Source organism: Psittacula echo, assembly GCF_963264785.1.
Source record: "Psittacula echo genome assembly, chromosome: 24".
NCBI classification, from domain to species: domain Eukaryota; kingdom Metazoa; phylum Chordata; class Aves; order Psittaciformes; family Psittacidae; genus Psittacula; species Psittacula echo.
The window spans coordinates 5,276,606-5,291,858 of record NC_137759.1 but is presented as its reverse complement, the minus strand read 5'-3'; the positions used below and the strand labels follow the sequence as shown (position 1 = coordinate 5,291,858).

Here is a 15,253-nt window from a genome sequence, read left to right as displayed (position 1 = left end):
CCTCATAAGGTTCACATGGGCTCAGCTTGTCCAAGTCCCTTTGGATGGCATCCCATCCCTCCAGCGTGTCACCTGCACCACTCAGCCTGGTGCCACGTGCTCTAGGGTGGGCTGGTGCCGCAAGCTGAGGCACTGCAGCACAGGACCCACTGCTCCTGATCCCCTCAATAACCCCCAGACTTCCCTGCACCCCTGAGGCCAAATGGGGTCAGTTAATCCTGGCCAAGCACAGGCTTCCCTTAGAAATGGGGACAGCACAAAGCCTGCATCTGCCATGGTCTCGCTGGAAGAATTTCACCTTCTGGGTCTTTCTTGGCATTTCTGGGACCTGCTCATTCCCTCCCATAGGTTCACCAGGAAAAGGAGCTGCTGGGAAGAAGCCAAGTGGTGCAGGGCTGGGAGGGACAGAGCAGAGCTCAGTTCACCCAGGGTAGCGCAAGCACCAAACCCATCTGTCTCGGCTACAGGGCTGCACCTCTCTTATGGGGCAGAGGCTTTGGGTCTCCCCAGACAAGCAAATGACATACACATGCAAGTCATTTACTGGAAGTAAATTAGGAAGGACACTGGCTCGTGCCAAACGAATGGGGCCTGAGCATCCATCCAGCATGCAGTGGCAGTGGGTTGGACCCACGGTGGGGTGCTGGGATCACAGGGTGACGGATGATACCTTTACATGTGTCCAACAGGGTTGTGACCATCTCCTAGACCAGGATGTGAAGCTGAAAGTGTCATCTGGGGATCTCCTACTACTCCGGACACTTTCTCTTCTTCCCGACGCTTCAAGCAGGCTGCTTTAGGGTTCAGATTGCGCTCTATGCCAAAAACATCAAGGGAAGGAGGGAGGGAGGGAGGGAATGAAGCAACCTCAGTTTGGGTAACAGCATCACGCGCAGCAGCAGCATCCAAAAGAAAGAGCAAGGACAGAGTCCCAGGAAAGACAGATGGGACCATGCGAGGAAACCACCTCAGTGCAAGCTGCTCTTTGCCTGCTGCTCCTTGCAGTGGCTGCAGTAACTTGGCCAGACCTCTGGTAAAGCAGAAACCCCATGCCCGGCTCAGACACCATGCCCATTTAAACATGTGCTTGCTTAGAGAGAACCCCAAGCGCCTCGGCCAGCTCTCAGAGTTGAGGACTGAGTTTTCCAAAGCTGCTTAATGGAATGCAGATGCCAAATTCCCATTAAGCAGGAAAGGAGGATGGCCAGAGCGGCCTTGAATCCAGCCCGGGCCAGGGCTTTGGAAAGCTCAACCAGTGCAAACACAACCTCGCACAGAAAGCAGGAGTCACAACAGAGACGGACGCACACACAGAGACATGGGGGGAAGAGAAAGGCCCCGAAAGGCACCTGCAGCTGTTACCATACCTCGTACTTGCTGCTCCAGGCCCAGAATGACCTGCACCGCTTGCTGTAGGATGATCAGTTTGGTCTGTGCTTTGTCCGTTTTTAAGTGCATCTGACACATGCGTCCCAGTTCTTTAAAGGCCTCGTTAATGTCCCGCACACGCACCCTTTCCCTGGCGTTATTGGCCATTCTCCTCTCCCGGTCCCTCAGATCTTTGTCCTCCAGTGACAAGGCCTCGTCTGTACTGCTGGGTTCATAGCACCACAGGGATTAGTCAGGGGGGTGGTAGCGAGGAGGGGGCTCTATGTTGCCGTGCTGGTAGTGCTGCTGGTGTCCACTGCAAACGGCTCAAACAGCCTCGCTCTGCAAAGCCAATTCGTCTTGGGCACTTCTTGGAGCACCCCAGCCTATTGGGGCTGCATGCTGCCTCTGTGAGCCACAGCAAGGTGCTGCCAGCATGGGGCTGGAGGGTGCTGCCAGGGGTGAGAGCGGGCAGGGGATGCAGTATCAGCACCCACACTTTCTCCTCTCTGCATAACTTTGTCTTCCTGTTTGGTTTTGGCTGGAAACTCAAAGTTCAGGGGGGTTTCCTCAGCCAAAACCATCAGGTTCCATCTCCCAAGGAAAGGCTTTTTGGCAGAAAGCAAATCTCTGTTTGTGAGATTTCCTTCAAAAATCACATCTGCGGCAAAATTATGGAATGGTTTGGGTTGGAAGGGACCTTAAAGCTCCTCCAGCTCCAACCCCTGCCATAGCAGGGACCCCTTCCACTGGAGCAGCTTGCTCCAAGCCCCATCCAGCCTGGCTTTGAACACTGCCAGGGATGGGGCAGCCACAGCTTCTCTGGGCACCCTGGGTCATTGAAGGTGTTTGGGCAGCCAGACTCAGACCTTCTTATGGGCGCAACAGCAGGGGCCAGATCCAAGTGCTCCAGCTGCTGCTGAGCATCAGTCTCATGCAGACACTGAATCCAGATCCTTCAACTCAGCAAAATCACGTTGGAAGGGGCTGCTTTTCTTTTCCAGGCACTGTCAGGAGCTTTGGGAGAGCCTCCACCACTGGCAGCACCCCAGGGGTGCCCAAAACAGGCAGGGATTGGGAGGGCAAAGGCAGAGTTGTGCTGGCAGCATCTTAAAGGGTAGCCTGGCCTGCAGCCCTGCACACCCCCAGTTTAGGGTACAGACGACCTTCTCCCCCAGAGCAAAAACTGTTGCAAGAAAGACCCCTATCTGAGGAGGGTCCCTGGGTGAGACCAGGCACTGGGACAGACCACGGCTCCAGGGGAGCCACATGGGGATGAGCCTTCACCAAGGAGTCAGAGCCTTCAGATGGTCCCAAGTGTGTGAATGGGGAGCAAGGGCTCCCCAGGCAAACGTCTGCCTACGTGGGACAGGAGGCTGCCCACTGTCAATGCCTGCATCCTCTCCATGCTGTCTTGTCCCTGCCTGTGTCCCCTCCTCACTGCCACCTTCTCGCCAGCGTGTCCAGGATGGCCGGAACCCTGGCTGATGGCTGCCCTCAGCAGGGACACAGCTCCAGCAGCAGCCGGGGAGGATGAGGCCATCTCGCTGCCACCAGCAAGTGGTTTGCATGGCCCCTGCAGGGTCATAGGATCACAGAATAGTCTGGGTTGGAAGGGATCCCCAAAGCTCATCCAGTCCAACCCTTCTGCAATGAGCAGGGACATCTTCACCTAGATCAGGTTGTCCAGAATCACATCCAGCCTGGCCTTGGATGTCTCTAGGCATGGTGCATCCATCACCTCTCTGTGCAACCTGTGCCAGTGTTTCACCACCCTCACTGTAAAGAATTTCTTCCTCACATCCAGCCTGAATCTCCCTCTTTTAGTTGAAAACCATCACCCCTTGTCCTATCCAAGTTACGTCCTCCAGATTATAAGGATGTACAGTGAACTTGTGCCCTGCTCAAAGGGGGCACTGACCTGCCTGGCCCCCTGCAACACCCATTCCCTTCCTTCCCTGTTAGCAACTGATGGCACGAGGAGGATCCTGCCAGCCCCAGCTGGGACCCAAGGACCTGAATTCCACAGCAGCAATGCAGGAGGGGATGTGGGACTTGACTTCTCTCCTGCAAAGGAGCCTGAAGGCCAAAGCTACCTGCACCAAGGCCTGCAGCAGCCGCAACGTGCGGGGCTCGGCTCGCTTCCCTCCAGGAAGGGTTTAAAAAGGGACAAGCGTGGGAGACCAAAGTGAACACGGTGCCAACTCTGCCTGCCCCTGCCCCCCGCCGCCCCGCGGCTCCTGCCTCAATCCGCAAGCAGCAAGTAGAAGGTAGAGAGTGGGACCCCCGAGAGGTCACGGCTGGGGACTGTCTGTAGGAGATTGGAAAGAACAGAACTGAGAAATAAAAACTGGAAATCAACAAAAAGCAAAAGGAAGGGGAATTACCAAAAAAAAAAATAAAAAATAAAAGAGACAGGAAAAAATATCCATGTTATGAAAGGCAAAAAATTACAAACTGAAGAGAGGCACAAAGGACTCCAACATCAATGCAACAGCAGAGGCCAGCAGAGAGGAGCACAGCCAGGCACAAACCAGCGATGGTGTTACAACAGCCTCTGCAGAGAGAAAGGGGGTTAACCTGCCACGGGAGCACGAGCATGCACTGCAGGATGCAGGAACCAAGCAGCAAAGGCCTCCGGAGTGGGAAGCCAAAGCCTTCCGCTTCCCCTCCCACTGGGACATGGGGAAGCACTGGTGGCTGAGGGGGATGCACAAGTGGGAAGGACAGAGGAAGGGAGGAGAGGGAAGGAGAAGGGAAGGAAGGAAACGAAAGGAAGGGAAGGAAAGTAAGGGAGAGAAAAGAAGGGAAGGAAGGGAGGAAAGTAAGGGAGGAAAGGAAAGGAAAAGAGAAAGGACAAAGGAAAGGGGAAAGGGGAAAAGGGAAAAGAAAGGGGAAAGGGAAAGGAAAAAAAGTAAAAGAAAAAGAGGGAGGGAAGGGAGGGAGGGAGTGAAGGAAGCGTCTCCATCCCGCTGCCCCTCCATGGCTCCAGCGAGGTGTTCCTGGGTGCCCACAGCCACGGGGCTGGGAGTGCAGAGCCCTGTGCTGGGTTGGCCAGCAGGGACGGGGCACTGCCCACTGCTGGGAGCAGAGCCGGGCTCTGGCTTGGAGCAGAGGCATCAGATCTGCATCCCCTATGCAAAATGTGGGGTTTCTGTTGTATTCCCTCATTTTGCTGGCCAAGCAGCTGAACCAAACACCTTGCTGCAGGAGAGCGAGGACGGTGCGGGTGCCCCCGCGGGGCCTGGCATGCAGCACGCGCGGGGGGCGAAGGAGAGAACAGCAGGGATCCAAACCAGGTTAAAAACCAAAGAATTAAAATAATAAACTAAACCAAAAAAGAGGTAAAAAAAGGACATCGACAGCCTTGAGAACCCAAGGCCACAGGGCAGAGAGACAGTGCAAGGCACCACAGCACATGTCACAGGAGACAGACAGACAGCCCCGTGCCGATCAGATACGTCAAAATATCACCACTCCGGGACCCTCACTGACCTCTAACTTGTTGCTCCAGGTTCAGTATGACTGATACGGCCTGGTGTAGGATTAGCAGTTTGGTCTGCGGTTTTTCGCTGTTTAGGTGGAGTTGGCACATGCGTCCGAGCTCTTTAAAGGCCTCGTTGATGTCACGGACCCGCAGGCGCTCACGGGCATTATTGGCGACCCTCCTTTCTCTCTCTCTCTCGGCTTTTTGCTCTGGGGGAAGAAGATCGTCCTCCTCATCCTCATCTTGACTAATGGTTTAAAATAAGAACGAGACAGGGACATTCCTCGCGTGCACTCTCAGCACTGGTCAACTCACAGAAAAGAAACACACATCCGAGGCACCAAGACACCGAGCCCCAGGAGCCAGGACCACTGCACCCCATGTGCGCTCAGTGCCCCGCGCTCAGACACAGGGATGCACGGGGTCTTTACACAGAAGCCATTCAGGTTCTTCTTCTGCCTCTGTTTTGGGGTTGGTTTGGTTTTAAACAACACAGAAAGAAACCACAAAGCGACTCAGGCCTGAGCTTGGTGCTGGCAGGTTGTAAGGTGGCCTGGATAAAGTGTAGGGGGCAACACTGGTGTCCCAAGCTGGTGTTTTGGGAAGCTGCACCCTCTGCCTCCAGGCCCGGAGGTGGCTCCAGGGTGGAGGAGCAGGGCTGGCGCTGCCCCTTTGGGCAGCAGCACCCTGGTGAGGTCTCTGAGCTGATGATGAGGTTGCAGAGAAGCCAGCACGCAGGAAAGGTTCAACCTGCTCCACTGCCACATACCTGACTGGATGTGACAGAGGATGCAGGAGCCCAGAGCAAACAGTGGAGATGACCAGAGGCAGGGAGGAGGTCAAAGCTTCCCAGCCCCTGGCTGAGGGCAGTTGAGCGTTCGGTCCCTTCCAGTCCTTTCCATGCATGGCCACAAGCAATGCTCCAAGAGACCACGCAGTGAGTGCAGTTCGTGTGGGTAAAGGCACAAGCCCTCTGCTTTAGGAGCACGAGGCAGCCCTGAGGCCACGGGGATGGAGGCCAGCAGCAAAGGATGGCAGGGCCCCTTCCCCAACAGCGGGAGCCCAGGCCGGGCCATCTCTGTGTGAGGACACTCAAGGCTCCTGTGGTGGGCAGGGGCTGGTGGGTCTGTGCCATAGGATGACCCCTGGCCACACCGGGCTGAGCCCAGTGCCCGGGGGGGGTCACGATGGTTGTACCCCAGCCCAAATGCTCCCAGCCTGGTTACGTGTAAGTGAAGGGAGAGACCTGTTCAAAGAGCACCTTGTTCTGTTCCTGGAGGGTTTCAGCTCCTTCTTCTCCTCTTCTGAGTTATCTGCCACCGACGTGTTCTCCTCGTCCTCCTTCTCTTCCCTCTTTATTTCGCTGGCTCCCGAGGAGACACTGCTTCGCCCCAGCCCCCCTGACAAGCCTGCTGAGGAAGCAGAGCCACACATGGAAGGTTGGAGGAGCCTGACCCACACAGAGGACTGGGGGGGTCACCAGGCCCTGCTCCTGTTGCACTGCATCACCAGCATGTGGCCTCCCAGCCTCATCCTGCATTGCTGGTCTGCAGGAAGAGGAGTTAGAGGGGTGCTGGTTCTGCCCTGCCACCACTCCCTGCTCTTCTCCCCATCTTCCAGGTCCAACCTCGCTCAGCAGAGCAGGACCCAGTGGCTCTGTGCACCCAGAGCTGGCAGAAGGGACAGGAACACTCAGGCTAAACCTCTGGAAAAGGCTCAAGGTAGGAACAGCCCTGTGGATGCTGCAAAGAAGCCTTGCAAGAGCACCCATCTCCCCCCCCAGGCTGCTGCTGCACAGGGCTGGACCTAACGGGTGACCTGAATCTCCTCCGTGGCAGGCAAGCCCCAAGCGTGCACGTGAGCAGAGCTGCCTTACCGCTGTACGTGTCCTGCTGCCTGTTGAGGTCAGGGAGGGAGCTGGGTTGTGATGGAAGTGTGACGTGGTTGTGGAGCATGTTGGGGTTGCTGGACAACCCATCTTCAGGGTGACCTCCTCCCACCTAGAGCAGAACAAGCAGAGCAAGCCTTGAGAGGGGGGAAGCATCATGGCCAGTGGGGATGGGCACAGCCACTCTGAGCACCTATGCTGACCAGGCTGAGGTGCAGCCACATGCCCTCCTCACACACTCCCACTATCCAGACTGCAGGCGTGCAGGAGGGAAGAGCCAACCCACTCCAGCACCAGCTCTCCTCCACAGACTGTGGCACTGCAGGTCAGCTGGACCAAGCAGAGAGACCCCATCAGTGCTGCCTCCTCCTTACCCCCTTAGTAGCTGAGTCTGAGGAGCTCAGGAAGGAAGCACATCTGGCTCTTTAGAGGGACTGGAGATGTGTTACTGTTTGCTGCAGTAGGAAACCAGCTCTCCTGTGGTCACCAGCCTCTGGACAACGGGGACCCCAGTGACTCAGCAAGGGAGGGACCCCAGCATCCATGTGCTCAGGGCACCCAGGACCTCTTGTGCTCCACGGGGCCCGAATGAGCCATCACACATCAGCACTCCCCATGTACACAGAAGGACACGGTGCCAGCCTGAATGGTTTGCAGCTGAGAAGTCCTGCCAATACCTGGCTCTCCATATCTGTGCCCTCTCCTCCTTCCTGCATATCCCAAGGACAGCTTGAAGCTGTTTAGAGGGATTTCCATCCATCTTAGAGGGAAAGAAGAAGACCTTTTACCAATTCTGCCTGTGCTGAGAAGGGGCATGAGCAAGTGGCATGGGGGGCTTGTGCCCGAGAGCCACCACTGTGCTCGGTGTTGATGCAACCCTCCTGCATGAACAAGGTGAGACACTGCATGTCACCCATTCCAAGCTGTCACCAGCTGACCCAACCTGGACCTCACCGAGCTCTTCTCACAACAAAGGCAACAAGGCCAGGTTGGATGGGGCTTGGAGCAAGCTGCTCCAGTGGAAGGGGTCCCTGCCCGTGGCAGGGCTTGGAGCTGGAGGAGCTTTAAGGTCCCTTCCAACCCAAACCACTCTGTGATTTCTGACTCCTCTGGATGCAGGCACCGCGCCACAGGGGTCCCCAGCACGTCCCTGCCAGCTGCCCTGATGCTTCCACACTTACCAGACTCGGGTGCCTGTTCCCCAGGGACATGACTGAGGCCGGGAAGGCCTGGCCCAGGCTGCCCACGGTGGCACTGTGGGCTGGTGCTGAGCCCAGCAGCCCGTGCATGTCCCCATGGTTGCTTGGCATGGCGGCTGTCTGGCCCACAGCGTGATTCCTCAGCACGTGGATGGCTTCATCCAACCTGTCTTCCATTTTGTTTTGCTTGAAGGACACGACAGAGATACACAGATATGTTAATGCCTGTAAAGCCAGCAGCCCACTACAGCCCTGCATGCTGGTGGCAGTCATGCACTCAGCTACTGTAAGGCAGGGGAGAAATAACCCCCGGGGGAGTCAGTGTCATTCCCTAAAAGGCATAAGGGGTCACACAAGTGGAACTGGGGTTGTTCAGCCTGGAGAAGAGAAGGCTCCTGAAGGGGAGACCTTAGAGCAGCTCCAGTGCCTAAAGGGGCTGCAGGAAACCTGGAGAGGGGCTTGGGACAAGGGATGTAGGGACAGGCCAAGGGGAATGGCTTGAACCTGCCAGAGGGGAGACTGAGCTGAGCTCTTAGGCAGAAGCTCTTCCCTGTGAGGGTGCTGAGGCGCTGGCCCAGGGTGCCCAGAGAAGCTGTGGCTGCCCCATCCCTGGCAGTGTTCAAGGCCAGGTTGGACACAGGGGCTTGGAGCAAGCTGCTCCAGTGGAAGGGGTCCCTGCCCGTGGCAGGGGTTGGAGCTGGAGGAGCTTTAAGGTCCCTTCCAACCCAAACCATTCCATGATTCTATGATTCTGTAACTGCTCAAGAAAGGGAGGCAAAAACCAGACAGAAATCTATGCAGCTGGGCCAGCCCCACAGGGTCCAACCCTGTTGCAGAGCCCAGCTCTGCTCAGTTGCTTCCAACCATGTGTCCATCTATCAACTAACCACCTTCCTCTTACCCAAGTCCTTTACCAGGCACACAAGGGATGGAACAGAAAAGGAGAAGACAGATCTTTAAGCGACACTTACTAAAGTGTGGAGGCTCCCTTCGTAGCTGGGAGATAAGGCACCCTGCCCGCTTGCTCGTGACCACTGAGATGTGCCTGTGAACAAACAGGGAGAGCTTGGGACCGGGCACAGCTGCCACTAGATGGTGCTGGGAGCTGGGCCACCACGCTGGGAGCTGGCCACCATGGCACGTGTGGCACCCCATGGGCCACCACTCATCAGCAGACACTGAGCTCAGGCCGCATCACAGTGGGCTCGTTTCTGCTCTGCATCAGCAGGACACTGAGCTTGGGCCTTCAGACCTCGTGAGGTTTTTAGGTGTGAGTAAGCTCAGGCAGCACAGATGCTGTGCTTGCTGGGAGCAGCAGGCTGGGGGGTGATGCTGCTCCACACCGTGAGCACTGGGCTGAAAGGAGGCCTCTGCCACCAGATGGGAGCAGAGATGGGCTTTCATCCCTTGGCTGCTTCTCACTTCCCACTGCTCTCCTCCCACGGCAGACAAAACCAGGGATGAACCAGACGAGATGGGATGCTCAGGATGCTTGGGACAGGGTTTGTCTGAAGGGTAGGAGCAGGTCCTTATACAGGGGCAAAACACAGTGCAGGCACAGGCATTCGCTGCAGGCAGGCACTGCTTGCCTCCAAAAAGGGGGAAAGCTCCAATCCACTACAGCAGACAGACTTGCGGCTTCACAGGGACATTTAAAGAGCATTTTCATGTCTGCTTGCCCTTCCTCATCACTCCCCTACACTTAAAACTGAAGCGGACTTGGCAAGATTTCCTCAAGTGTCTTTGATGACGGTTTGGGGCTGCTCGGGGAAGTACACAGCCAGGGCCTCGTGAAAGCAAACCTGACACCCCCTTTGTGCAAAAATCAGTGGTTTTCACCTACCTGCAAGGCCCTGAGGGGAGCCGACTGGTGTGGAGGGGTTTGACGAGAAGTTATTGCTAGAGTGATCCGGGGAGTAAATCTGGAGGGAGAGAAGCAGGGCCTGGTCAGCAGCGCCCACCCTGCCATGGCTCAAACCAGGTGCAGCAGGACCATCGAGGACAGCCCATTCCCACACCCACACCCCACAGCTCCCCCAGGAGAGCCAGGGCCCCTTTGTCCCCACTACCCAGCTCCTGCCTCTGTTTTTCGGGTCTCACCTTGGAGGAAAGCAAGAGCCTCAAGAAATCACTGCAGGGTACAGAAACAAAGGTCCCTGCACTGAACAGGGCAGAGGCAACCCCAAGCTCTGAGAGCCCAGAGGGACCAGTGCCCTCCAGTTTGAACCAGCACATGCAGGCCCAGAGCTACTGGGACTTGCAAGTCCTGGTAGGAGGGTCATGTAGGATCTGGCCAGGCCAGCACCAGGCTGGATGGCTGCAGGTGCTGGCTCATGGGCAGGGCCACCATAACATCCCGTGCCTCAGTTTCCCCATCTGCCAAAAAGGGGCATTGCAACGCACCAGGCCTCAGGATGACAGCACATTGAGGGGGGAAAATCCTCCCCGAGAGGCTGACAGGTTTGTTTGGCATGCATTCACCCAATCCTTTCCACGTCTCCGTGTCACCTGCTGCCTACAGGCTCCCTCTTACAGAGAGAAGGTGCAGTCCTGCAACAAAGCAGGGATGGGGCCAAGGGGCTGTGGAAGCTCTTACTGAAGCTAGTGCCTTCCCGAGCGCGTCTCCTGAGCTCCCGGCTGTGGTTCCTCTGTTACCTGCCGAGAGAGGACACAGACGTCATTGCCAGGCTGCCAGGACAAGGCACCTGTACAAGCCCTTCTCTGGGGTCACCTGCTCTGAGTCTTACTGCTTTGCTTGGAAATGAAAGGGATTCCCAGTTCAGAGCAGCCCAGGCGAGGGCACCCCCCCCAGCAGCCTTCCTTGGGCTGAAGGAGCATCTTTATAAGATGCTGTTTTGGTGCATGAAGGTGTTGAAGGTGTCATGGCACCAACAGTGATGTTTCTGCTGCAGCATGGCCCATTTTGCATGGGGCACTTTAAAGCCCTACAATCCCAAACTTGCTTTCCCTCCTCTAAACAAGAGGGTTTCTACAAATCAAGGTCAGGATCTTCATTTCCTAGGGAACAGGAATTCATTCCAGTAACAGGTTTTGTAACAGGTTCAGCAGGCTTAGAGATGAAAGCACTGGGGGGTTTAACACGGTACCCAAACACAACACAAACGCTCCCAGTCTGGATTCAGATGAACAGCTTCACACGTTCCCCTGCCTCTCCACAACGCAGGTGCAAATCCCACCACTCACTTCAGCCACGGCACCGCCAGGAGATAATGTCCCAGATCCTGGTCTCCTCCCAGATCCACCAAGCCAGGTGGAAAACCCCCAAGCCAGCAGCCTATCTCCCTGCTCCCACCTGCCCAGGTACCCAGCAGCAGTAACCTCGCTGTGCCTCTTCCTCAGGCAGTAACCCCATGCAGGGTTAAAAAGGGCATGAAATAAGCGTGTGCATCCATCAGACACACCTATCGCAGCCTCAGAGGTTTGCACAAGACTTTAAATCTTCCCCTTAAGCCTCTGCATGGCAGTGGAGAAGGGGCGGTCATGCTGAGGGACCATCCCACAGCCCAGGGCCATTCCTACGTACCCATCATGCTGTCGGTACCACTGATGGGAGGCGTGTGACTGGAGACACCGTATGGCGTGGAGGCAGAGGAGAAGCCAGACACGGAGGGGAGCCCGCCGTTAACCTCTCCTGAATGAAGCTGGTAGTTCTGGCAGAGACAGGGGAGAAGGGTCAGAGTCTCAAAAGGCCTCAGCACCCAGGCCAGGACCCTCCCCCTCCCTGTGGGCAGCCACCCCGAGCTGGCAGCTCCAGGACAAGGTGAGCTGGCTGAGGGAGCCCCCAGCCCAGCTGGGAGCAGCGTGGGGAGCCGTTACCATGCGCTCGTGCTGGTGTAAACTGTTGAAGCCGCTGGCTGGTGGGAGTGGGGAGGAGGAGCTGCCCAGCATGGCACCGTAACTCGACTGGCTCATGGCACCCGGAGAACTCCACAGGTCTGGCGAGTTATGGAGCCCATCTGCAAGGAAAAGCAGAGCTGAGCAGGGCAGAGATGCTGCAAGTGTTCCACAGCCCATGCAGGGAGATGGCAGCCCAGGCTGAGGGGCTGCATCTGTCCCCATCGTGTCTGAGCATCACCTCCTGAGCAGATCAGAGCCATTTCAGGGCTCCTGTGTGTCTCATGCACTCCTGCCCCAAACTCCCTCCATCTCACACACTGTGCAGCTCTTCCTGTCATCCGTAACGGGCCTGGCAGCCCCTGCTCTGTCCAGCTTGCAGGACACCGGGGTTGTTAATAACTCACCTGCCATATAAAAGGCTCCGGGATACACAGTGCTGGGAGGTTTCGAGGGAGTATATCCAGCTGGATCCCTGCTGTAGTCATCACCTGAGTTCGATGGATACACCTGCAGAGCAGCAAAGAGGTTGGAGAGAAGCACTCGGCCACTCCACGGCCCCATATCCTCCCCATGGGGACAGAGTTAGTCCTGCTCAGGCTCTTCACAGACATCAGCCTCTGCCTCGAGGGGAAACTGAGGCACAGGGGAAGCTGAGGCCTGAGCATTCCTTGAAAGGCTTTTTTGCTTTCACGTAATCCCAGCCCAGTTTGGGTTGGAAGGGACCTTAAAGCTCACCCAGCTCCAACCCCTGCCACAGGCAGGGACTCCTTCCACTGGAGCAGCTTGCTCCAAGCCCCTGTGTCCAACCTGGCCTTGAACACTGCCAGGGATGGGGCAGCCACAGCTTCTCTGGGCCAATTTTGCTTCTAAATCCACCACCCTCGAAAGCTCTTCCTGAAAATCACCTTGTGCCAGTGCAAAAAGCAGAAATCCAGAGCGCAAAGAAACTGAAACTCCCTTCAAATGACACGAACGCTTCTGGTCACACCTTATTTTCATCCCCATTGATTCATTCTGAAACCACCAATAGTGGGGTTTTGTGGTTTTTTTCCTGAAATACCCATGAAAGCATTGCTCTGCCTGGAAGACACAGCTCTCTGCAAAGGAAACCTGCCCTCGGTTTCTCTTTCCCCACACCCAGCCAGATCCCCGTGAGCTGATGTCCTTGCCCAGCAAGAAGGGGCAGAATTGCCCTCTATTACTGTAACTGCTCAGAACACCAAGAATTTCTTTTTGGTGCTGGTATAATACAAAACAAGCTCTGAAAAGCACCAGCAATTGCACTTTAATACATCACTTCATTTCCCTCTGGCAGCTCGGGTTCCTGCTTCTTAGAGCAGCTTCCCTCGAAGCTGGGGGTGTACAGAGAGCTTCAGGGGCAATCCCTGCCCCTCGCATCTTTTGGCAGCGGGTGGTTGAAACCATGGTGCACCAAGGAGCTGAAGGCAACCTGTGGGCATCAGAGCTACAGGGAATGTGTGAAATACAGAAAAGAAAGAGCAATTTCTGCTGGAGCGGCAGCTCAGGGAGGGGATCCTGCCCCTCTGCTGCGCTCTAGAGAGACCCCCCCCCTGCAGTCCTGATCCAGCTCTGGGGCAGCAGCACAAGAGGGACGTGGAGCTGTTGGAGTGAGGCCAGAGGAGGCCATGGAGATGCTGCAAGGGCTGGAGCAGCTCTGCTCTGGAGCCAGGCTGAGAGAGCTGGGCTGGGGCAGCCTGGACAAGAGAAGGCTCCTGAAGGGGAGACCTGAGAGCAGCTCCAGTGCCTAAAGGGGCTGCAGGGAACCTGGAGAGGGGCTTGGGACAAGGGCCTGTAGGGACAGGCCAAGGGGAATGGCTTGAACCTGCCAGAGGGGAGACTGAGCTGAGCTCTTAGGCAGAAGCTCTTCCCTGTGAGGGTGCTGAGGCGCTGGCCCAGGGTGCCCAGAGAAGCTGTGGCTGCCCCATCCCTGGCAGTGTTCAAGGCCAGGTTGGACACAGGGGCTTGGAGCAAGCTGCTCCAGTGGAAGGGGTCCCTGCCCGTGGCAGGGGTTGGAGCTGGAGGAGCTTTAAGGTCCCTTCTAACCCGAACCAAGCTGGGATTCTATGAAATAAAGAGAGGGGGAAGGGAAAACCCTGACAGACGCTGGCAGCTGCCTCCGTCCCTTGCTCACAGAAGAAAATCCACATCCCTTGGCCTTTGTGCACCTTCGCTGGGCAGCGCTCGGGTGAGGTGGGTGCACGGAGCCGCACGTGGGCACCACGTGTGGCCGGGGAGAGCAGGGGAATGGAGGAGGCCACAAAGAAGACTCCAGTAAATTGCCTTTCCCTATAATTTGATTAAATGGCGGGAGCTGGGACCGGGAATCGACTGGAGCACGTCTTAATAGCCCCGCGCCATCTGCCAGTGCCTGGCTCCCGGCCAGCGCGCAAGGCAGCTGTGCTGGAGCGGGGGGGCCACATCCATTCCATATATCCAGGGCGAAAATGAGGAGAATAAAACAGCAGGGATGAGCGAAACGGGGCTGCAAACCACTTGGGAGTCCGCTTTGCTGCGTGTCTTCGTTACCCCTGCTCCTTCCCCCATCTCCTGGTGGATGCGGGAGGAAGGGGCAGGTTTCACCCCAGAAGCAGCCTCTGGCCTCTCCAAATCCTTCATTTCCCTGCTCAGTGCAGAGGAGGGTGCAAGAAGCCAACTTCGCTCTTCCCGACACCAAGCGAGGAGCATCCCCAGCCCCACGTGCGTGCGCTGGGAGCAGCCAAGCTGGCGGCCGCCGGCCAAACGCTGCAGGAAGCGGTAAATCACCAGCGCCAGGTCCCTGCTCCCCACCGCGCGCCCCAGCTCTGGCAGCAGCCTCAGGGACCTCCAGGTGAGGTCATTTCCTCCGGTTGGAGCTGCCAGCACAGGCGAGAGAGCGGCTGGAGCAGCCCCAGCTCCGGGATGCGCAGGGCTCGGCGGCGTCCTCCACCCCCTGTCCCTGGTTTTCTTGCTTAAATGGATGAGCCGGGGTGGGATTTGAAGCAGTCTGAAGCTGAGCAGAGCGGTGCCCGCGCTGTGGGTTCACAGCAAAACCAGCTCCCGGCACCACGCTCGCTGTGGGAACCAAATCCTGCAGGACTCGACTTGCATGAAATCCCTCCCCGGCTTCCTCCGGCCACAGCGGGGGCTAGGGGGCCTCATCCAGCCCTGGGTCCTGTGCCTGGACATGCCAGCCTGCGGGTAGTGCGGGCTCAAGCACTCCCCTTTCCAGCTCCCTATGGCAGGGAGGCTCAAAGGAAAGGGCTCCGTGCCCAGGGGAAGCCTCAGCACGAACTGCCCAGCCCAGCAGCTGTTTCACATGAGCTAACCCCAAAGGGCCAAGCACAGACCCTGCCCTCCCTACCTGGCAGCACCTTCACATCCCCAGCACAAACAGAGGCTGGGGGAGACTGGATTGAGGGCAGCCCTGAGGAGAAGGGATGGAGGGTGAGGAGA

At 57.0% G+C, this 15,253-nt stretch overlaps 1 protein-coding gene across 16 annotated transcripts in view; it reads right to left on the bottom strand.

Moving 5' to 3' along the window:
• TCF3 (transcription factor 3) overlaps positions 1-15,253 on the bottom strand; it is a 76,069-nt gene that overhangs the window by 7,444 nt on the left and 53,372 nt on the right. For 6 of the 16 annotated variants that reach the window (XR_013958422.1, XR_013958423.1, XM_080633756.1 and 3 more), the window contains 11 exons: positions 12,205-12,307; positions 11,780-11,919; positions 11,487-11,613; positions 10,539-10,597; positions 9,786-9,864; positions 8,914-8,987; positions 7,925-8,128; positions 6,732-6,855; positions 6,102-6,267; positions 1,368-1,594; positions 671-815 (listed from right to left, as the gene is read on the bottom strand). Coding sequence is in view for 14 of the 16 variants with exons in the window: in XM_080633756.1 (XP_080489882.1) it covers positions 673-815; positions 1,368-1,594; positions 6,102-6,267; positions 6,732-6,855; positions 7,925-8,128; positions 8,914-8,987; positions 9,786-9,864; positions 10,539-10,597; positions 11,487-11,613; positions 11,780-11,919; positions 12,205-12,307 (1,446 nt within the window). In the remaining 2 variants the exon portion in view is untranslated. The other 10 variants (XM_080633765.1, XM_080633769.1, XM_080633757.1 and 7 more) reach the window with 10 other exon arrangements.